Below are 23,893 nucleotides of genomic sequence, written 5' to 3'. Positions count from 1 at the left end.
ATCGAAATCTTACCTATGAAATGTTCTGCCTTTGTGCTTTATTTTCCTTGTTTGCTCATTATTACACCCGTACACAGCGCTAAAGTCCAGCATCTTCACATTGGCTTTTAGTCTTGACTAGTGCGGTTGAATGACATATGTCCTGGGAGCACTGTGCAAATGTGGCGGCGCTATTGACGCATGCTCAGGGTTCGTATATGATATCTAGTGTATATATCTATGGGTGTCAGCCACGGCGAACGGTATGCGACTATGCGAAGGCCATGCCGGACCATACTCGTGCGCTTGATGCAGAAGTATAAATCAGCCTTAGGCCAAAGGATAATGAATGAATATTACTGAAAAGTGTATATTCGATGCAAAACGTGTGAAGCTGATTGGTTAGTTCTAGTCACATGACTCACAGTGCACTTGCGGCAATCTGAAAAGCTGACTAGCTGGGTAAACTAGCCGGGTGCCTCCATTGGAAATAACAAACTTGTATGCGCAAAAGACATGATATGTGAATGGCCCCTCAATCTTGATCAATGTTAGGCAACATCTTAAATGACAGACTAAAATCCCTGATATTCCATAACTTTAATCAAAAACATCTGGAATGTCTGGAATAGACCTTCTCAAAATGACATCATATTCCAGAAATTCTATGACCTGATCAGGAACCCTGATAATAACAAAAGTCACACATCTTTCCGTCCACAGTATTTGTGATTTCAATCCACGTATCAATCGTCCAAAGTATCGACCTGGTTGGGTAACAACAGCGGCAGGTCGATCCCAGCGTGTTCTGCATCCAGAAGGTTAACTGCATCTGTTGCCGTTGCAGGTAGTTGAGGCGGATCAGACACGAGCGAGGGGGGTTCGCTGGGTAGTTGTGGCTCCCCTGAGTTGCGTAGAGAAAGAGAAAGTGGCAGCGAAGGCCTACGTGGTGCTTGAGATGAAGAGCAGCAGGGTAGAAGCCTTGCCAAAGCCCTCTTGAAATCCCTCATGAACATCGGGTAAATAATTGGGTTCATGGTGCTGTTACAGTAACCCAACCAGGTGATGGCATCGAAGAAGGAAGGTGGTACGCACTCACACACCGCCTGAATGCACAGAAGAAAAGGTCTTAGAGCACAACGTCAATACAGAGACTCAATAGCGGAGTGGTGGAAAAGGTCAAAGATGTCTAGTTCATGAGAGACCGCGAATATAGAAAGTGAGAGTAGGAGACGGAGATGGAGTGCTATTCACACACCATATTGTGTGTGAAGGAGGGCTAGAGACAGGCTTGCCCAGAAGCTTGAAATCTGAGCAAAGTGAGGGACACAGATGGGGGACGGGATCATTTAAAGCTTGAGAGCAGGACAAGGAATCATCACTGAATTAAATGAGAAGCTTCTTTTATTGTCAAGTTGTGGTGTTGAAATTAAGTTCGCCGTCTTTTTTGTTGCATGCTTGTTGAGGCCAAGGTTTATCTTGATCTTGGTTGAGTCATTGCTAAAAAATGCTTTTCTTACTTTAGAGATTTTGTCACTTGTCCTGTTATCTAAAATTCTTAAATCAATTTTCAAGACAAGTACAAAATCCCCTTTAAAATAAGCTAAATTATCTGCCAGTGGGGTAAGTAAAATATTCTTATTTTAAACTAGGGCTGTGCGATTAATTGAAATCATATCGAAATCGCCATTTGGACATGCGCGATTTCTAAATCGCCCTACAGCACAATTTTCCAGCAGTATGGTATTGCAACCAATCATAACGCAGCGCGCCTAAATAGAGTGAGAACAGGAGACTGAATAGCCAGGTCATTTGTAGGTCAGTCATAGATTGTGTCTAAAAGTGCGTGGAAAGCATGAGTGCGTCAATTCCTTCAGCATTTTCAACAGGCTTTGCGGTCGCTTCTTTGTCATTGCTCAATGACCATCAACCATTTTCTCAGAGGATGACAACCTAAAAAAACATTGCTGCAGCTCTGATACAAGTTTTATGTATGAAAAAAATTAAAAAGGTGTTCGGGTGTCTTGTGTTTGTCTGAGGTAACCAAAGGTGTATATTCCATACAAAGTATAAAGCTGATCAGTCAGTTCTTGTTATGTGACTCGCGGTGCGGCATTCTGAAAAGTTCCTTTTAAAGTTTGTCTTAAAGGAGATGTTTTCAGCTGGGGCACCTGGAATACGCATGCGTGCTCTTAATATGTGCATGCAATCCACTCGCCTCCATTAGAGATGTGTGCGCAAAAGACGCAATATGTGAACGGCCTATTTAACGGCAGTGTCACAAAAAGGTCTATTATTTATAGTTTATAGTTATAATTTGACGGCGCATGTGCTCGCGCACACACACACATTTGTTTTACCATAGGTCTTTTCTAAAGATAGTTTGTTCATTTTATTTTATGTCTGTTTTGGAGACATGCTACAGGTCTTTGATAAAGATCTAATGGTTTTTCTTTTGAAATATGTTTCAGATTCACACTGTAAACACAGATTCGGTCTGTCTGTGACAAAATCGTGATTAAAAAATATTGTTGAAGAAAATCATGATACTGTAGGTTTCTTTTTGCCCATACTACACAGCCCTATTTCAAACCTAAAATATTAGGTTTATAAAAAAAATCTAAAATATTTTGCTTACCCCATTGGCAGATTATTTTGTTTACCCCATTGGCAGATTATTTTGTTTACCCCATTGGCAGATTATTTTGCTTACCCCATTGGCAGATTATTTTGTTTACCCCATTGGCAGATTATTTTGTTTACCCCATTGGCAGATTATTTTGTTTATCCCATTGGCAGATTATGTTGTTTACCCCATTGGCAGATTATGTTGTTTACCCCATTGGCAGATTATGTTGTTTACCCCATTGGCAGATTATTTTGTTTACCCCATTGGCAGATTATTTTACTTTCCCCATTAGCAGATTATTTTGTTTACCCTATTGGCAGATTATTTTGCTTGCCCCATTGGCAGATTATTTAGTTTACCCCATTGGCAGACTATTTTGTTTAACCCATTGGCAGATTATGTTGTTTACCCCATTGGCAGATTATGTTGTTTACCCCACGGGCAGATTATTTTGTTTACCTCGTTGGCAGATTATTTTGCTTACCCCATTGGCAGATTATTTTACTTTCCCCATTGACAGATTATTTTGTTTACCCTATTGGCAGATTATTTTGCTTGCCCTATTGGCAGATTATTTTGTTTACCCCATTGGCAGATTATTTTGCTTGACTTATTGGCAGATTATTTTGTTTACCTCATTAGCAGATTATTTTGTTTACCCCATTGGCAGATTATTTTGTTTACCCCATTGGCAGATTATTTTGCTTGACTTATTGGCAGATTATTTTGTTTACCTCATTAGCAGATTATTTTGTTTACCCCATTGGCAGATTATTTTGTTTACCCCATTGGCAGATTATGTTGTTTACCCCACGGGCAGATTATTTTGTTTACCTCGTTGGCAGATTTTTTTGCTTACCGTATTGGCAGATTATTTTGCTTACCCCATTGGCAGATTATTTTACTTTCCCCATTAGCAGATTATTTTGTTTACCCTATTGGCAGATTATTTTGCTTGCCCCATTGGCAGATTATTTAGTTTACCCCATTGGCAGATTATTTTGTTTAACCCATTGGCAGATTATGTTGTTTACCCCATGGGCAGATTATTTTACTTACCCCATTGGCAGATTATGTTGTTTACCCCACGGGCAGATTATTTTGTTTACCTCGTTGGCAGATTTTTTTGCTTACCGTATTGGCAGATTATTTTGCTTACCCCATTGGCAGATTATTTTACTTTCCCCATTGACAGATTATTTTGTTTACCCTATTGGCAGATTATTTTGCTTGCCCTATTGGCAGATTATTTTGTTTACCCCATTGGCAGATTATTTTGTTTACCCCATTGGCAGATTATTTTGTTTACCCCATGGGCAGATTATTTTGTTTACCCCATTGGCAAATTATTTTGTTTACCCCATTAGCAGATTATTTTGCTTACCCCATTGGCAGATTATTTTGTTTACCCCATTGGCAGATTATTTTGTTTACCCCATTGGCAGATTATTTTGCTTACCCCATTGGCAGATTATTTTACTTACCCCATTGGCAGATTATTTTGTTTACCCCATTGGCAGATTATTGTGTTTACCCCATTGGCAGATTATTGTGTTTACCCCATTGGCAGATTATTTTGTTTACCCCATTGGCAGATTATTGTGTTTACCCCATTGGCAGATTATTTTGTTTAACCCATTGGCAGATTATGTTGTTTACCCCACGGGCAGATTATTTTGTTTACCTCGTTGGCAGATTATGTTGTTTACCCCACGGGCAGATTATTTTGTTTACCTCGTTGGCAGATTTTTTTGCTTACCGTATTGGCAGATTATTTTGCTTACCCCATTGGCAGATTATTTTACTTTCCCCATTGACAGATTATTTTGTTTACCCTATTGGCAGATTATTTTGCTTGCCCTATTGGCAGATTATTTTGTTTACCCCATTGGCAGATTATTTTGTTTACCCCATTGGCAGATTATTTTGTTTACCCCATTGGCAGATTATGTTGTTTACCCCATGGGCAGATTATTTTGTTTACCCCATTGGCAAATTATTTTGTTTACCCCATTAGCAGATTATTTTGCTTACCCCATTGGCAGATTATTTTGTTTACCCCATTGGCAGATTATTTTGTTTACCCCATTGGCAGATTATTTTGCTTACCCCATTGGCAGATTATTTTACTTACCCCATTGGCAGATTATTTTGTTTACCCCATTGGCAGATTATTGTGTTTACCCCATTGGCAGAATATTGTGTTTACCCCATTGGCAGATTATTTTGTTTACCCCATTGGCAGATTATTGTGTTTACCCCATTGGCAGATTATTTTGTTTAACCCATTGGCAGATTATGTTGTTTACCCCACGGGCAGATTATTTTGCTTACCTCATTGGCAGATTATTTTACTTTCCCCATTGACAGATTATTTTGTTTACCCTATTGGCAGATTATTTTGCTTGCCCTATTGGCAGATTATTTTGTTTACCCCATTGGCAGATTATTTTGTTTACCCCATTGGCAGATTATTTTGTTTACCCCATTGGCAGATTATTTTGTTTACCCCATTGGCAGATTTTTTTGTTTACCCCATTGGCAGATTATTTTGCTTACCCCATTGGCAGATTATTTTACTTACCCCATTGGCAGATTATTTTGTTTACCCCATTGGCAGATTATTTTGCTTACCCCATTGGCAGATTATTTTGTTTACCCCATTGGAAAATTATTTTGTTTACCCCATGGGCAGATTATTTTGCTTGCCCTATTGGCAGATTATTGTGTTTACCCCATGGGCAGATTATTGTGTTTACCCCATTGGCAGATTATTTTGTTTACCCCATTGGCAGATTATTTTGCTTGCCCTATTGGCAGATTATTTTGTTTACCCCATTGGCAGATTATTTTACTTACCCCATTGGCAGATTATTTTGTTTACCCCATTGGCAGATTATTTTGTTTACCCCATTGGCAGATTATTTTGCTTGTTTGCAACTTAATTATGATGGCTTGAGAGCCAAAATACTGTTATACTACATAAACGTGTTATTCTTCTGTCTTCTTCTCTTTCTGAGACTAATTTCTACATGCATCTCCTCCTAGAACGTTCATACTACAACCACAAAACTTGCTCCAATCCTCCCATCCAAACTGGTCTGATTTGGATTGCTATATCTTTTCCATCTTTTCCTTTAGGTGACTGACCCGGAAAAGTCCCATTGACTTAACATTGGACCAAACTTTGTGACCTCATAACTTTGCGCCAGACTATCCTACAGTCTTAAAGTTGGGTTCATTTAACTCAGACTGCCAATCTGCACTGATGACATTTCAGTATGTCTACAAACTTTAATTTTCTATTTTTGACTTAATATTTCTGAAAACACAATTCTTGTCAAGTAAATGCTTCTTGATTCAAGAATTCTTAGATATTTGGACTACAAACAAGACAAAAACTCCAAGTAAGAAAATGAAATTCCAGATTATAGTGTATACAGATATTTAGTGTGTTTTGTGGACTGACCTGTGCCATGTTGGTGATAAAAAAGGGAAGCCAGGCACTGAAGAAGAGTCCCAGCAGCACTCCTAGGGTGAGACTGGCTTTCAGAGCTCTCTTTCTTTGCCTGTGCGCCAGCCTGCGCTCGCTGTTCACTGACAGCTGAGAAAAAAGGAGAAGAATATATTCATCCAGTTTTCTGCCTGCTGTGAGATGGGTAGTAATGTTACCTTGGCCTGGGGTAATAGTTTATGTCTCTCCCTCTATCAGATGAAAGCTCTCGAAAGTGACAAGGTCTTTGCTATTCTCTTAAATGGTTCTACCCTTCTATTGCATCCTTCCTCATCTTCAAGTGCCTTATTGCACTCTGACACCTTCATCTTTTCTATCATTACTTTCTTTTCTGGTCTTTAAAATTGAATTTTTTCCCTTTTCCACCACATCTCTTTCACCTTTCCCTTTTGTGTTTGTTAAGGTGCAAGAAATTCTCTACACAATTCTCTACATGCAGCAATGTGCCAGTAATCGCACAGCCTTCACTTTGCTTGAAGAGATAGTTCACCCCCCAAAAATGAAGATTTCCTCTCTATTTACTCTCTATCAAGTGGTTGCAAACTTTTTATGAGTTTCCTTATTCTGTTGAACACTAAAGAAGATATTTTAAAGAAAGCCGAAAACCTGGTAACCAAACAAATTCTAATGATTACAGATTTTCAACATTCTTCTTTAAAAAATATCTTCTTTTCTGTCCAACAGGAGAAAGAAAGTCAAACAGTTTTGAGCAAGTAAAGGATTGGTAAATGATGGCAGAATATTCAGTTTTTGTCATGTCAGGATTCAGTTTTTGCCCAAACTCGGTCCTGGAGGGCCGGTGTCTTGCAGATTTGAGCTCCAACTTGCTTCAAAACTCCTGCACGAATGTTTCTAGAAAACCATGTAAGAGCTTGATTAGCTAGCCTAGGTGAGTCTGATTGGGGTTGAAACTAAACTTTGAAGTAGTTTGTGGTGGGTATGTGAATGAACAACAGGCTAAAACAGTCATGTACTAAAAGTGGAATTTTTCCAAACAATTGAAATCTAATTTCCCCTCGTAATGTCTAATCTTTTATGACATACCATAACCTTCCCTCCCCCTCTTCACTTCTGGTCACATGAAATGCCTTGGGTGCAGGGGTGCCCAAACTTGGTCCTGGAGGGCCGTTGTCCTGCAGAGTTTCTTTCCAACCCTAACTAGACACACCTGAACCAGCTAATCAAGACCTTTCTAGGTATACTAAAAACTTCCAGGCATGTGTGTTGAAGGATGTTGGAGCTAAACTATGCAGGACACCGGCCCTCCAGGATTGAGTTTGGACCCCGCTGCTTTAAGTGGTGTGTTTATGAATGAACAACAGACTAAAAGAGTTATGCACTAAAGGTGGAATTTTTTCAAATATTTAAAGTTGGTATGAAATGCCTTATGGGCGGGGTTTTCAATCCTTTAGGACAGGGATGCTCAAACTCTGTCTTTGAGGGCCATTGTCCTGCAGAGTTTAGTTCCAACCCCAATTAGACACACCTGAACCAGCTGATCAAGCTCTTTCTAGGTATACTAGAAACTTGCAGGCAGGTGTGTTGAAGGATTTTGGAGCTAAACTATGCAGGACACCATTCCGCCTGGACTGATTTTGGGAACCCTTGCTTTAGGGCGTCCATTCGACAACCTTCCCCAATCCCAGCAAACAATTTTGTGTTTAACAAATGTCTAATAGACATCTAAACATAGACAGCTTGGCTAAAACAAGGCTAAACTTGGGCTGTCAGTGAAAATCTAATAGACATCTAAGAATAGCCTAAAATTAGACTAGTCATTAAATACACAGATTAAACAGAGTTTATTTGTGTAGTCAGTCATTTCTGTGTATTTGATGACTAGTCTAGTTTTGGGCTATTCTTAGACGTCTATTAGATTTTCACTGACAGCCCAATTTTAGCCTTGTTTTAGCCAAGAGGACTATGTTTAGATGTGTAATAGACATCTATTAGACATCTTTTAAAAACAAAAAAATGCTTGCTGGGATTTGTTAGCCAAACCCTTCTTCCAACGATCCAATTGGTTCCCAAATGACCAAATCATGCACCGCACTACATTTTGTGGTAACACTTTATTTTGATGGTCCATTTGAGCATTAGTAGACTGTGTGCTTAATATCTGCTGATACTGTTTCTTCAACAGACGTTTAACTGACTATAAGAAACTTTGTAAGTCCATGTCAACTTACACTAACCGTAACCCCAACCTAACAGTCTACTTATAATCTAATGAGAATTAGTTGGCACGTAGATGCAATGTAACTTAAATTCAACACACGGACCATCAAAATAAAGTGACCCATTCTGTCTTTTTTCTGGACCATTTCAATAAGATGTAAGTCATGTTATAGGGGAAAATGACCATCTTCCATTTCATGCTGACTTTAAAAATTCCACCTAAATTTGCACCTAGTAACTTCTTGCCAAGTTGATCTCAATCAAATTTCTCAGCAATCTTCTCACCGGAGCATGTCGCAGCCCGGGTGGCTCCTGATGACTGTAGTCATCTCCATCCTGAACGACATGACCGGGAGACGGAGGACGGGATGGTTCCCCGAGAGAGTGTTGTGGGTAAGCAGGATGAGTAAGAGCCTCCACCTGTCGTGCTTGTCTTCTGGCCGCCAACAGAATCCGGCAGTAGGTGAAACAGATGGCGGTAGAGGGCAAAAAGAAAGTGAGAAAGGTCGCCACAAGGGCGAATGGGAGAGTCACCCGCAGACGGCACTGCATCGATGGCATCCCAGACGTGGAAAGCTGGAAGTATGATGATGGGTAGAAGGAATTCAACCGTGTTGCATTACCAGGATCTTCCTCCGTAAGTTCCTGCATGCGACCCAAGCTATGCCAGTCCATCTTGATGGGCAGGAAGGAAGTGAGCGCTGCCAATCCCCAAGCACCGCCCACCAACAACAAAGCACGCGGTGGGGTCATGTGCTGTTTGTATCGCAACGGGGAAATAATGAGGAGGTAGCGGTCCAGACTGATCACGCACAAGTTGAGGATGGAAGCGCTACAGCACATCACATCAAAGCAAAGCCAGACAGGGCAGAATCCGGGTGCCAGCACCCAGGTACCGCACAGCACATTAAGCATAGCGGGAGGCATCACCACCAGTGCCACCATCAAGTCTGACAGGAAGAGGGACACCAGGAAGCAGTTGGAGGTACAGCGCAGGGACCGATGCGCAAACACCAGTGCAATCAGCAAAATGTTCCCGCAAGCTGTCACCAGAATTATGAGCGAAAGCATGACAGCCAGAAGCCAAGGACCGCTGCCACCGATGCTCCAGCCATCAGAGATAGTACTGCTGTCATTGAAGCTCCTGTGAATTTTCCAGAGATCCGATGCCGCTTCTACTCGAGGGATTGGTGGTGAGCCACTCATCATCGGAGAGTTGAATAGGACCGTGCGCACTTCCTCTAAGCGAACACACATCCAGCTTTCTTTTTAAGTTCATCGAGAGAGAAAGAGAGAAATAGTTTTCCACCTCTGTGAAATCTGTGGCTTGAAAGATCAAGATGTCCTGTTTGTAGTAGGAGTCCTTTCCATCTTTTTCCTGCCAATGTTGGAGATTTCACTCCATCTGCGCGCATCAGTGCAGGGATATTCTGCTGCTGCCATCACTCCATTTGTTAGCGTGAGATGAGCAGCACACAATTACACATCTCCTTGTCAATAATCTGGCTTCTTCAATGCCTTGCACCAGTGTGAGCAATTCTGTGCCTGTCGGAGTATTTCAAAGCTACGTGTCATGATGACACTCTTTGGGGGAGGGCGGCTGAGAGCCGGGCTTCGGTACGAGAGAGAGTGTGTGTGTGTGTTTGAAACAGAGAGAGAGAGTGTGTTACGAGAGCAAGACTTCCGTGCAGATATTTTTAGATGAGTGAATTAAAAACAAAAACTTGGGTACCTGGGTTGTTGACAGTACATTGCAGTTTCACTGTCACACATGATAAAACTGAATATAATTAGTATTGTCAATAGTGGTTAAACATTGTCTACTGTGGACCTCTTATTATAAAACTGCTGTGTTATATATTTTTAAACCATAGCATAGTTCTCAAGGATAGTTTAATAAGTTACAACTCTTATCAATTAAAAAGAAAATCATTAATAATCACCTCAGGCCTAATTTTACAAGAAGCTGTTTTAGGAAATGGCTATATACTTCTATATATGGCTATAATTCCTTGTGAAACTTTAATTAGTTGAAGGACCCCATTCAAGATAATAAGACTGAAGCTCCCTGTGAAGTGCATGATGTGCACATGTTTAGTTTTTGTCTCAGAATTTGTTACATATATAAAGTGCTCAGCATAGAGTACAGCCCATTTTGAAAATTAATATTTTTCTCCATTTCTCAGGGAATATAGGAAATGTATTTTGGTGCATTTATACAAAACAGATTTATTAAACAGATATATTTATTAAAATAATATTTTAGTCACCAAACATATTTAGAAATTGAAACTAAATTCAAGCAAAATACTGCAAAAAAATTACAATCTACAAAATTTCAATGACATTTTTCAATTTATTTCGTTTCTCTTGATTTTTTTTCCTCTTTTTTAAACAAAGTTTTATTTAATATTTTTCTGTAACGTATAAATTTGGGTGTTCTAGTTTTTGGAGTGTTATTGTAAGTTATTTTGTTAGATAAGCTCCAGATTTGGCTTCAGTACTGACTAAACTAATGTATATGCACAAATATAATATTGTAGAGCTTCCTATTAAAAATATGAATTTAAAGGATAGATTTGTGAGGGATGTACTTGTATATGCTGAGCACTGTAACTTTTTTGGAACTTAAAATGTCTGACAAGTCATGGAGAAACCAATATTATGCATAAAGCTAAGTGTCCAACAACATTAAAGATTTTGGGCCATATTATATTAGTGTATATTAGTGTACATTTTTACAATAAAGTTCAGTAAAAAGTCAAAATAAACAACTGTGAAAGAATTGATAAAGTTAGTGACCCCTTATATTTTCTCAAACAACACTTCAAACCACATAAATTTATCTTTTCTTTTTATTACATATATATTTTACTACCCACTTCCCATTAAGGTAGACTTATGTTTGCGTTATGAGTTTAACATTCTTTATTCAATAATTGTGTGACTGTAATTGAGAGTTACAAGAGCAAGACTACCTTATAGATATGTTTAGATGAGTGTTTAAAAAAACATTATTTCAGTTTTAGTACTACTTATTAAGGTGGATTTGTATTTGCTTTCTGTGTATTTTCATAAGCTCAAATTGTGTGACTGTAATTGAGAGTTACAAGAGCAAGACCAAACTACTTATTTAAAATGAGTTGAAACAACACAATTTTCACTTTTTTTTGGTTTTATGTTCAATCCACTTAAATTTGTAGAAACTATTAAGCTAACTTAATAGATTTGTGTTGGGACAACATGAAGGAATTGTGCGGAACACTCCATTTTTTACAATATAGATATTTTTAGATGAGTGAATTAAGATAAAAAATCTCGATTTATACTTTTAAGGTGGATTTCTATTTGCTTTCTCTGCATTTTGATGAGCTCCACATTCTTTATTCAGAAATGGTGTGCCTGTAATTGAGAGTTACAACACTCAAACTATTATTTTTGCTGTTTATTCAAACTACTTATTTAAAACAACGCAATTCTTAAGATTTTTTTGGGACAACTTAATTGTTTTATGTTCAATCAACTTAAATTTGTACAGACAATTAGGTTAACTAAATCGATTTGTGTTGGAACAACATAAATGAGTTGTGTGGAACCCTTCATTTTTTTACAGTGAAGAGCAAGACCAAACTACTTATTTAAAATGAGTTGAAACAACACAATTCTTCCTTTTTGGGGGATAACTTAATTGTTTTATGTTCAACCCTTTTAGATTTGTAGGGACAACATAAAGGAACTGTGTATTTTTAAACTATTTTTACAGTGTAGATATTTTTAGATGTTTAGAAAGAAACTTATGGAACAAAATCAATGCCAAAAGTATTGAATTAAAAAGCTTGTTGAATAGCACAAACTGAAAAAAATAATACACCGTATTAACAAGTTCTTGCATTTTAATGACTTAAATTTCAGGGTTTGTATTTTTAGGTCCTGAAATTTAACATAGCTGTTTATTTAAGCTGTGAATAGTTCAACTAAAAATATTTCAAACATGTTTTCGTACTTATAAATTCAATAATTCATTTTCAATTTCCAGGATTCACTTAAAAAATATTCAATACCCTTTAAAAATACGATGTATAATATTCAAAAGGTAATTTTCAGTTCATTTTTATTTCAGTTCAAATATTCGCTTCCATAAATTCAGTGGCTCAAATTCGACTGTTAAAATTCAACATTACATCCGGGAACTGCAGGAAAAGCAGTAGATTGCAGATTGAAGATCGCCAGCTGCTTTTCCACCAGCAGGTGGAGATGGAATAATTTAAGATTTTTTACCCAGTAAATAGATGAGAAAAAAGCTAATAAAGGCACAAAAGTAGCATTTAATATTAATATCAGTGTCTTGGACATTATAAGTAATAAAATGAGTATGAGTAAAATAAGTAAATGATCTTTTGGTCATTTATATTTGCCCTTATGTAACAGAAGCCAGTTGGTGATCGCGTAAACCTCACTCCTGGGAATTTATGGAAGCGAATATTTGAACTGAAAATTACCTTTTGAATATTATACATCGTATTTTTAAAGGGTATTGAATATTTTGTAAGTGAATCCTGGAAATTGAAAATGAATTATTGAATTTATAAGTACGAAAACATGTTTGAAATATTTTTAGTTGAACTATTCACAGCTTAAATAAACAGCTATGTTAAATTTCAGGACCTAAAAATACAAACCCTGCAATTCAAGTCATTAAAATGCAAGAACTTGTTAATACGGTGTATTATTTTTTTCAGTTTGTGCTATTCAACAAGCTTTTTAATTCAATACTTTTGGCATTGATTTTGTTCCATAGAAACTCATCTCCGTTTTAGTACTTCCCATTAAGATTCTGTTTGCTTTCTATGCATTTTTATGAGCTCAACACTATTTATTCAGAAAAAGTGTGTCTGTAATTGAGATTACAAGAGCAAGACCAAACTACTTATTTAAAATGAGTTAAAACAACACAATTTTAGGTTTGTTTTTTGGGACAACTTAATTTTTTTATGTCCAATCCACTTAAATTTGTAGAAATTATTAAATTAGCTTAATACACTGTAAAAAAAATTGGGTTCCACACAATTCATTTGTCATCCCAACACAAATTGATTAAGTTAACATAACATATTTAAGTGGATTGAACACAAAACAATTAAGTTGTTCCCAAAAAACCCTTAAGAATAGTTTTTTCCAGCTAATTTTAAATAAGTAATTTGAACAAGCGGCAACACGGTGTCTTGGTGGTTTGCACTGTTGCCTCACAGCAAGAAGGCTGCCGGTTCGAGTCCCAGCTGGGTCAGTTGGCATTTCTGTTTGCATGTTCTCCCCGTGTTGGCATAGGTTTGCTCCAGTTTCCCCCACAGTCCATAGGTGAATTGAATAAACTAAATTGGTCATAGTGTATGTGTATGGATGTTTTCAGTGTGCAAATTACAGTGGGGTTTGGGGGGGATTGACCCCCTTAATTAAGGCTTGATCCCCCCGAAGGACGTCAAAACAAGATGTATAGGGGTTCAGCCCTTTCAATCTGAGAAAAAATTCACTTTTAACTGTATTTTAAATAATAATGTTAATAATTAAAATAATAGATATCCATTTAACCACCCCTATTATGGTTCATACCATTGTGCATGCATAATCGCTAATCTATGCAGAAAAAAAGTCATTCACAAGTCTGAAACCGGCAGATTTAGAGCACTGTAGACACGTAAGAGTTCCCAAGACTGATTTCTCATAAAATAGGTGTTTGTTTCTAAATGTAGCCTAAAATTGAGTCAAATTAGATGCATATTTTGACCTAAAGTAAGCCAAAATAGTTAATCAGGTCAGAAATAGCCTGTCCCACAAAAACACTTAAAACTTTAAATTCATTTTATTAATAAATAAGATGCAATTAAATAAATACATTTGATTCACTGAAGCATGTATTTACATAAACTAACATTACCGAAAAAGCATTTTTTTAACAGTGTAGATATTTTTAGATGAGTGAAATAAGAAGAAAAAAAACATCTCGGTTTTAGTATTTCCCGCTAAAGTGGATCTGTGTTAGCTTTCTATGCATTTTTATGAGCTCAACACTCTTTAGTCTGTAATTGCGTGGCTGTAATTGAGTAAAAGTGAGCGGACGAGTGCACTAGACGAGGTAACCGTGTTGGCGTCTTTGCTGTTCCTCCTAATCCCTGTATCGTCCACTTCAGGGCGGCTGCGGGATGCGCACTCTGCCGCTGCTGGCCATAAAGCGTGTCTGAGCATCCAGCTTTTAATGCCACTTTATGCACATTCACAGCCAATCATTATTCAGGGTTAATTGAGGCAAGCAATTAACATCAACCAAATAGCTTATGGAAATGTGCGAGACTATGAAGCAAAAACATTTTCAATTATGTTTCAAATGCTTTTCTGCCGAGGTGATTTGCTGACTGAGTGATTATTTTACATAATTCGTTTTAGATATTAAACTATTATAAAAGTGAAAGGATTTGTTAAAGTTGGTTTTTAATTAAGCTTTGCTGTCTGTGCTGTAGCAAGGTGATTTGTGAAAAATCTCTCTTGTTACCTTAACAAAACGCTGGAGGGGAAAAAAGGCCTTGGTGTTGCTTTTATTCTACACCCATAATGCACTGGGCTTGTTGCCGTTCAAGGCCGCAGTCAAATACAGCATCTATTCGTAATTACTTAGTAAAAGTTTTTTATGTTCCCACATAATGGTGTACTGTATGTCTGTATTGTTCTCCTGAGTTAGAATGGAAAGAGATTTTCTGTGGAAAAGGTTGTGGAAAAGGTTGGACAAATCTCCGTGTAGTCAGCATTTCCAAACGGATCCAGGACCAAACGAAGATGGGAAACTGAAAAACGACGACGCACACAGGTAATGTTAAACCTTATTAAACTGTTGCAGTTAAAGTATTTATTCATTATGTTTTTCAGTTTAATTTAGTTAAAATTTGATGTACTAAAATAATTAAACATAAAACATAAAATAAAAAACAATGCTAAAGGCAGACAACAAAGTTAACGGTATCAAATTGTATATAGCCTACGTAAGTATGTAAATAATACTAGCCAATATTAGTGTTAGCATAATGCTCAAAGTAAAGTATGAGGTTAAAAATTAACTTTTAAAGCACAATTTCCCCCTGGAACTGATTTTTATGGTCATTTTATACTTAGCCTAGCTATGTATGCTATTCGTGTTTACCATATGGTGTTTACTAGCCTGTTTAAATCCATAATAATAATATTAAAAACGTTCTTTTGCTTAATAAACTATTTAAAGTTGTAAATTATACATAAAAAAAGAAAATCATCACTAAGTAGGGCTTTGATATTGCCCTACTTAGTGGCAATATAGTGAATTCATGACTTTTTAAGGCCTGAAATTTTGTTTTTGAAATGTAACACTTTAAGACAAGGGTTTCAAACTCCCGGCCCGCAGGCCATTTGCGGCCTCCCCTTCTCCTTCCGGCCCGCAAGTGACGTCAAAAATGTTTTTCATTTAGCGATCGTCCCCCAATTTTTCAATTTTTTTTCAGCACATGCCCCTTGGAAAGTCTCTGCACGGTGCCGACATGCAGATTTAAACGTCAAAATATGTCTGCAAGTGCTCTATTTTAAGTAAAGCTATATTTTTGTAAATATTCAAGGGTCATTTGATTATAATCAGTTTTATACCACTTGTATTTTGTTGTACAAACACTTCATGTCTTACATGTTATGCTGGTGGTGTAACAAATATGATCATTTTGCTAATATTTGATTCAAATGGTCTCATTAAGAAATATTTTTCTTAATGAGAAAGAATTGCATAAAAAATGTGCATTAGTAAGATTTTACTGCTGAATTTAACATGGTAAAGTAAATGTGAATATATATATATATATATATATATATATATATATATATATATATATATATATATATATATATATATATATATATATATATATATATATATATATATATATATATATATACACACATACCTTTCCCCTCTTTGTTGTAGTTTTACAAAAAAGGAAGATATTGAGAGAATAATTGCCTGTAAAGTCAATAAAGTTACTCAAGCTGCATTCTGCTGTCTTATGCCATCTGTTAAACTTTTGGTTAAGCAACAATTGATTGGGACATAATAATAATAATAATTAATTGTATAATAATAATATAATAAATTGTAGTATTTTTACAGCAATTTAAACTTCAATATGTACAAGAAACAAAAAGAAGGAGCTTTGATAATCCCGGGAAGAATGTCTGAGTGCATCAATTGCATCAGGTTCCACTTTTTTTTTGTGCTTGTATGTTAAAATGGCCCTCTGAATTGTCAGTCACTGATAGAGAACACTGCTTTAAGACCTCGCGGACACCCTGTGATAACTTTAACCAATTAACAGTTAGATTTTAATAGTTATATACTAGTACTGCATATTGTTGTTAATGCGACCATCATCATTAATTAAACAAGAATCAAACGGTTTTAGAAGTTCAGTTTATTCCCAGAAAATAAAGGAACGCTGGAAAGAGAAACAAGCTCTTGTGCAGTTACCTTTGACAAAAGCAAGAGATACATTTAGTATTTATAGTCAACATGCCTGCAACAATTCTCTAAAGCCTTACTCTTGTACAAGGTTGTGCACTGGAACTTATTTTGATATTTTACTTCCATCATTGTAGAGAAATACACACAAAAGTGATGCTTTACTTCACTCCTGGAGAGCTGTCACCATGCCAACACTGCAGGTTTAGTGCACACGGTTTGCTTTAAGCATAGTAAGGGCACTAGTTTGGCATGTTCTCCAAAACTCATCTGCTCCAGGTTTGAAAGCCAGATGTGACCTGCTATCAGTAAAGCTTATAGTAGAAGGAATGCATATGATTGTAGGGCTGTTTTTTTAATATAAATAAAAAATAAAACACATTCAAATCATCCTTTGCAAACGTCAAATCTCCACATTTTATTAAATAAACAGTGTGTCCTGTACATGAACATGGATATTATTGAGAGCCACAGACAACCAGTCTGACTGTGTCAGGCTTCAAAAAAAAAAATAAAGCAAGGCAGATCCATGACTGAGCTGACTTTACTGCTCCTGAAAGAGAAAAGACAAGACTGCGGTCAGGATTTAAAACTGCAGCTGGTATTTAAATGCAAACTTTACGTCCTTGAAGAGGAGAAATCAAACAAAGCATGCAAACTTCACATATTAATATGATCAAACTAAAGAAAAATACCTTTACATGAACAAATACAACATGAACAGAATATTATATGCAAAGGAAATATAATTTTGCTTCATAAAAATATTATAGCAACTGAAAACAATACAGATTATTCATTGTCAATAACTAAAACCATTTATTAGGGATGCTCCGGTTGATCGGCCAGAGATCGATATCGGACAATAATCATTTCATGACCAATTTTATTGGTACTCGGTAATCTGGCTGATTTCATGAACCGATCACAATAGAGTATATGCTGAGATAGTGTGTTTCCCATACTGATAAACTTCTGGTGACCTGTTATTGTGAGGTTTCTTCCCATTTTATACAGTTCCTTTTACAGCATAGATGCTGTAATGTAATTAAAATACAACCAGTTAAACAGACTTTGGCATTCATTTAGTTGCTCAAGTGTAAAACGAGACAAAAAGTCGTTTACTCGCACCCGTCAGAATCGGCAGGCTAGCGCAGAAGCTCCATTGAATATACTGGGGTAAAATAAATGCTCATATTATAAAGACATGGCGGGGAAAATTTTAATTTACTGCACTGCTTCTTGTACAATTTGAGACCCACTTTATATCAGATACTGTATCACTTAGCCAGTGGAGATCGCTGATTTTTAAAGAAAACAGACCTTAAACGCACCGATTTTGCAATGGCAAACAGTTGACCGGAAGCGCTTAACCCAGGTTACTGGCAAATTAAAAGTCCTATTAGCATGCTTCAGCATATACCCTATTGTTTGTTTATGAGTTTACAAGCAAATAACATAAGAACTGAAATATTTTTACATATCAGAACTGAAAGTTCTGTGTTTTCAACAATATAGCAAGTTCATTACAACCTGGCTGGAAATGTGAAGAAAAAAAAATAACTTGAATATTTAATAATATAACTTATTATAATAAACAGTAGTTTATGGACCTACTTCCTTTTAATTTAGTAGTAATGGATTGACAGGTGTGCATTTGAACTTCTTATGCATCAAATATGTGCTTCAAACTTCGTTGAGACATGTTGAATTCTTCTTCCATCATATGTGATGTTTCCAAATTGCTTTGTTAGACTTTAATTTTTTTCCCCAATTATTTCATCTGTTTTATTTTTAATTTTTCCTGTAAAGCTGCTTCTGACCATGACATTTTAGATTAGATTAGATTCAATTTATTGTCATCACACATATACAAGTACAAGGCAACGAAATGCAGGACATGGCCACACTAAATGATTATAAGAGAATTTTAAGTGATTATATGCAACATCCTTTATTTATACTCTTAGGTGATGCAAGATCTCCACTCAAGCATCATACTTAGAGAAGGAAAATGTGTTTAATGCATTATAAAGCTTACAACATCAAAACTGGTGCTTGATATAAGCCGATCACCATGACAAGGAATTGATTAATTGATTGATAATACTGTCGGAGCACCCCTGCCATTTAGATTGCTTAAATTAAATGATTTAATTTTGTTTTTATACATTAACAATGACCAATATGTTTTGCACAGCATTTATTAACTTGTTAATAATATTTAAAACGTTCATGTACATCATATTCTAGGCTTGGGCGGTAATATGGTCTACCGCGGGATCTAAAAATAGCAGCGGTGTCAGTTTCAATACCGTTATACCGTCATAAAAACAATGCACTTGTATAGGAGACAAGTATTAAATATTCTTTATTTAATGTCTAAAAATGCGTATGTGGGATTGTCATCACGGGACAGTGTAGAGGAGAGAGAGAGAGGTGAAGTAAGATGGCGAGTCGCGCACCAAGTGACCTGGTCTCGAAAAAAAACACAACCTCTGCAGTTTGGCTGTATTTCCGGTTTCGACCGAATGAGAAGGGAGATGTGGTAAATACGTAAATAAATTTCAGAATAAAGCGCGGGAGCGGTCGGTAACTGGTGTTATGAACGGGAGTGGGCACGCGGTCTAACAATATCCCTCCCGAGTGAGTGAGCAAGCACGCGCACGTGTGTGGATGCTGTTTATGTGTGTGTGTGTGTGTGTGTGTGTGTGTGTGTGTGTGTGTGTGTGTGTGTGTGTGTGTGAATGTGAATGAGAGAGAGAGTGATTCTGTGCGTCGCTTGGTGCTGTGTGTGTGTGTGTATGTGTGAATGAGAGAGAGAGAGCGTCCCGCGTAGATCTCTAATATGAACAAGACAAACAGGTGACCGTGAACCTAAGCTCGCATATACGGTATTCAGTTTCGGAATGATTTGGGCACAAGCCAACAGTGGTGACGCTGTCTGAGCCTTACATCAGAATTTTTTTATTATGCACGGTAATACCGGATACTGAGGTAAAATAGGGATGTTTGACGGTATCAAAATTTGTATACTGCCCAAAAGCCTATCGCATTCACATAATGACATGCATACATCAAGCAGTCTCTGTAATATTTATTGATGACGTTTAACAATAAATCAGAGGACTTCATTTTAATTATCGCTGTAATAGTCATGTCAGAATGCTAGTTGTTTTACACAATATTGAAGATTTTAAAACATTTAAGCTCAACAATCTTTATAAGCCGCTAAAATAACCTAGATCACATTATTATTTTAGCATATGATATGATAAACCCATGTGAGAAACATATATGCTGTGTAATAAGTGGGATAATAAAACTAAATGTAAAAAATAAAGTCCCCCAGGGTAAAACAAGCACCGGGAAAAGGGGCGGGATGAGACAAGATGATTAGACATTTAGAAATGTACTTGATCTTGTCTCTATTTAACGACTCTTCTGTCTTTTAAATCTATTACTTGTTCTCAGTTAATGTGTTTCGGCTGAGCGCAAAGATAAGTTAATATATTAATGTAACCACGTACACTGATTCTGCACATGACTGATTGCTTGCCTTTGTTTCCTATATTGTATAAATTTATTGTATTATTGATGGCCATTATTGATTATTAAAACTGATATTCTCCAAAAGGTTTCATATTTTTTAGTGAAAATGAAGGAAGGCAGTTATGTTATTGGCTCCGTTTTGTTATAAATATGAATACAGTGAAGATGACGGTCATATAAATATGCAGCAACACGATGCCTCAGCATTTTTGGTGTCTGTTAAGTTGTTAATATCAAACTGAAAATAGGCAGTTCTTTATAATATGTTTTCATTTTATGGTTGAAACAACACAGCCAAGGTGATGTGAATGAGGTTATAAAGCCCACTGTTCCCTTTGAGGATTTACCCAACGTGTCCTCTGGAGTTAGTTTCCCATGTTAAACTTGCGAAGTCTGAACTTACAAGCAGAGGATGAAAGACTGGACTTTGTGCACTTAATATTGAGAAAAAGCCCCAAATTTCACTTTCCCAAACTCTCGCATTCAATCTGCCCTGTTGGTGGATTGAACTCCCTAACTGCATCAGAACAGCAGAGTCACTTGCTGTCTTCAAGAAACAACTAAAAACTCAACTATTTACTCTCCACTTTCCTTCCTAATCTGTAACTGCCTCTCTGGCTATACCACTAACTGTACTCTCTCTCTCAAAAAAAAAACATTACTAATGCTTTGCTTCTTAGACTTTACACACCTGAAACTTGTCTATAGCACTTGTTCACTGCTGCTCTTATAGTTGTGTAAATTGCTTCCTTGTCCTCATTTGTAAGTCGCTAAAAGCATCTGCTAAATGACTAAATGTAAATGCAAATCAGATCCCGCCTCTGTTTTTAGTTGTCTCCGTTTCCTCCCCATCCAAACTCACACTGAGCATCAGCGTTTTCAAACGAAACAGGGTAGTGTGGACGAAGGCATAACCGTAACACAAGTTATGCATTTTCAAACTAAAACGTATTAGTGTAAAAGGGGCCGTAGAGAGCAGTGAATAGAGAGCACCACATTTTTTGCATTCCCATTTCTTCAGATAGCAAAAGAAAAACTCCACCATAGTGTTTTTACAACTTTCAGGAAAAAAAGGAGAAATATAAATAAGATTTATAACAGCAGCCAGAAGAGGGAAGTAAACAATGTCATATTCACACATAGAAGCTCTATTAGAAACAGCTTGTAGCAGCAGAAAATGTTAACTAGTTTTTCTGTAAATTGCTGCAAAGATGATAGTATCTTTATAAAATGTACATAGTTTTTCTTTTTATATCAGAATATAAAAAACCTTTCAAGGATTTGCAGTGCTTATGACTACTTAAACACATCATTACCATTTTGTTAAAAGGGTCTATTAGCTAGTTTGGGAGTTTATTTCACTATTTGGCAACTGTTAATTGTGGACTTGGAAATGGCTTGAATTTCAGGTTAGTAAAAATTGAGTTTTATATTTGGGATGAGACAAATTAAACTCCATGGTTGAGTTTACAAGTGTCATTTGGGACACTAATAATATTTCATCTTATGAATTCACATTTGAGGCATGTTTTTATGAATAAGCCCAACATCTCAGACTTTTCATTTTCTAGTCTTGAACTTGAACGTAAGATTTGTTTATGACAACACTAGTCGTCTAAGTAAAAAACTCATACCTTAGCAACGCTTCTGTGCAGCTGATAATGTGATCTCAAGTCATTCTGGCAGTTGGAATAAGCCATGCCAAGCCCCATCCCTGTCCCAAGTGCAATGGGCGACGTCCGGCCTGCAAAACAGACCTTCACGTTAGGAGATTATTGACCCAAAATTAAAGTTAGCTGTTAATTTACTCTGGTCGTAGATTATGTAGGTGAATTTATTCAGCAAAACAATTCTTAAAAAAAAAAACTACACTTTCCGAGTGTCAATAAACAAAGGGTTAGTTCACCCAAAAATTTAAATTCTGTTATTAATTACTCAACCTAATATTGTTTTAATCCAGAGTCTTTTGTTCATCTTCAGAACACAAATTATAAGATGTTTAGATATAGAGCAACATTCCTGAGATATTCAAAGTCAAGAAAAGGAACCAAAACATTGTCAACCAAAAACATTTGGCAAACAAAGTCACTTTTTGGTGCATAAGTGTTCTTGGAGCTTCGTATGATCACAGCTGTTTGATCATCATGTGTTTGCTTTGAACGTCTTTGTTCCTGTCTATGGAGCATGAGAGTGCTCCAGGATTTCTTCTAAAATATCTTCATTTGTGTTCTGAAGACAAATGAAGGTCTCAGGGGATTGAAACATATTAGGGTGAATGTTTAATAACAGTATTTTCATTTTTTGGGTGAACTAACCCTTTACCTTTAGCTCTTCACCTTCCTTAAATTTGTTTCAAATCATTTTGTTTAAAAATCATGACTAAATCGTGAGATTAGTATAGTGAATCGTATGGAATCGTGAGTCAGGTGAATCATTACATCCTTAATTGTCACGTCGCAGGATTTCAAGTGATTTCAAGTGAATTTAAACAATTTGGACACAATAATTTATATAGTTTGTCACATTAACAAATATTTGCTTATTTATACAATAAAGACTAGACTGTATTATTTTACTATTTAATTTCTGTACCTCAATACTGTTAAAACCATAACACGCTGTTTATTTTATTATCTTTGTTCTATTGTTTCATCACTGCTTATGACGAAATATATCAATATTTTATAACTTTGTATACTTTATACAGATACACTCTTCCCCAAACTATCCCAATCAATGTAAAAATAAGACCCCCCCTCCCCCAAAGTCATCTTGTGAAATTATATTCATATTACAACCAATATCGCTGACAAACAAACTATAGCCATGTCAGTTTTTTCCGATATCGTGCAGCCCTACAGTAGTTTCACCTAGCATGTACTATGCTGTATACTTACGCTTGAAGAATACAACAGAGAACACAATTCCTAGACCCAGACCAGTACCTGCAGGAGAAAAACAGCTTATTACACTACAAAATAATCCATAACACCTGTATGTTGGTAATTAAAATGCTTTAAGAACCACTTAAAAGAAAAACATTGCAAACAAAACCCCAAACATATATCCATAGTAAAGCTGACATACCATCTAGACTAGCGTAAATAGTAGGCGGTCCGTCCTATTGTAGGTTAGTGCTAACGTTAATTATCGTAACCTCATTTAATATAACACAACATAATTTCTCTCAAAACAATCCTTCTTCATAATTACACACGTAATGCCCCATACATGCCGTCTAGGTAGGGAGTTGACTAGGTTTTGAGGTAAATCCAGCGAGTGAGCGTCTTATCGCTGACCTGAGTGCCCTACACGGACGAGACCGTGTTTAAAGCGCTTTATTGAATCATATGATGTCTTACCGACTTTAATAGCGCAGTCTGCGAGACAACGATCCCATTTCTGGCCGAGCTCTTTCTCAGACATGATGACAGCAGAGAAGTGGAGTAGTGCGGATGACTTTGGTTTGAAGGCTGTTCGCTGTCATACTTTCCTTCTCCGACAGTGGAGAATGATGAGG

General features: G+C 36.6%; 2 protein-coding genes across 2 annotated transcripts; both read right to left on the bottom strand.

Moving 5' to 3' along the window:
- Positions 1-624: 624 nt before the first annotated feature.
- On the bottom strand, positions 625-9,557 carry htr6 (5-hydroxytryptamine (serotonin) receptor 6). Its single transcript, XM_056449586.1, has 3 exons — positions 8,586-9,557; positions 6,078-6,212; positions 625-1,085 (listed from the first exon to the last, which is right to left on the bottom strand). The coding sequence occupies exons 1-3, from the start codon at positions 9,555-9,557 to the stop codon at positions 726-728; spliced, it is 1,467 nt and encodes a 488-aa protein (XP_056305561.1). The 3' UTR covers positions 625-725.
- A 7,657-nt stretch (positions 9,558-17,214) lies between these two features.
- micos10 (mitochondrial contact site and cristae organizing system subunit 10) lies at positions 17,215-23,893 on the bottom strand. Its single transcript, XM_056449987.1, has 4 exons — positions 23,736-23,893; positions 23,271-23,318; positions 22,008-22,117; positions 17,215-17,374 (listed from the first exon to the last, which is right to left on the bottom strand). Exons 1-4 carry the CDS (start codon positions 23,797-23,799, stop codon positions 17,366-17,368), a joined length of 231 nt encoding a protein of 76 aa, XP_056305962.1. The 5' UTR covers positions 23,800-23,893; the 3' UTR covers positions 17,215-17,365.

The sequence above is a fragment of the Danio aesculapii genome, chromosome 23, assembly GCF_903798145.1.
Source record: "Danio aesculapii chromosome 23, fDanAes4.1, whole genome shotgun sequence".
Lineage (NCBI taxonomy): Eukaryota > Metazoa > Chordata > Actinopteri > Cypriniformes > Danionidae > Danio > Danio aesculapii.
The sequence above is the reverse complement of the archived record's forward strand: the minus strand, read 5'-3'. Positions and strand labels throughout refer to the sequence as shown.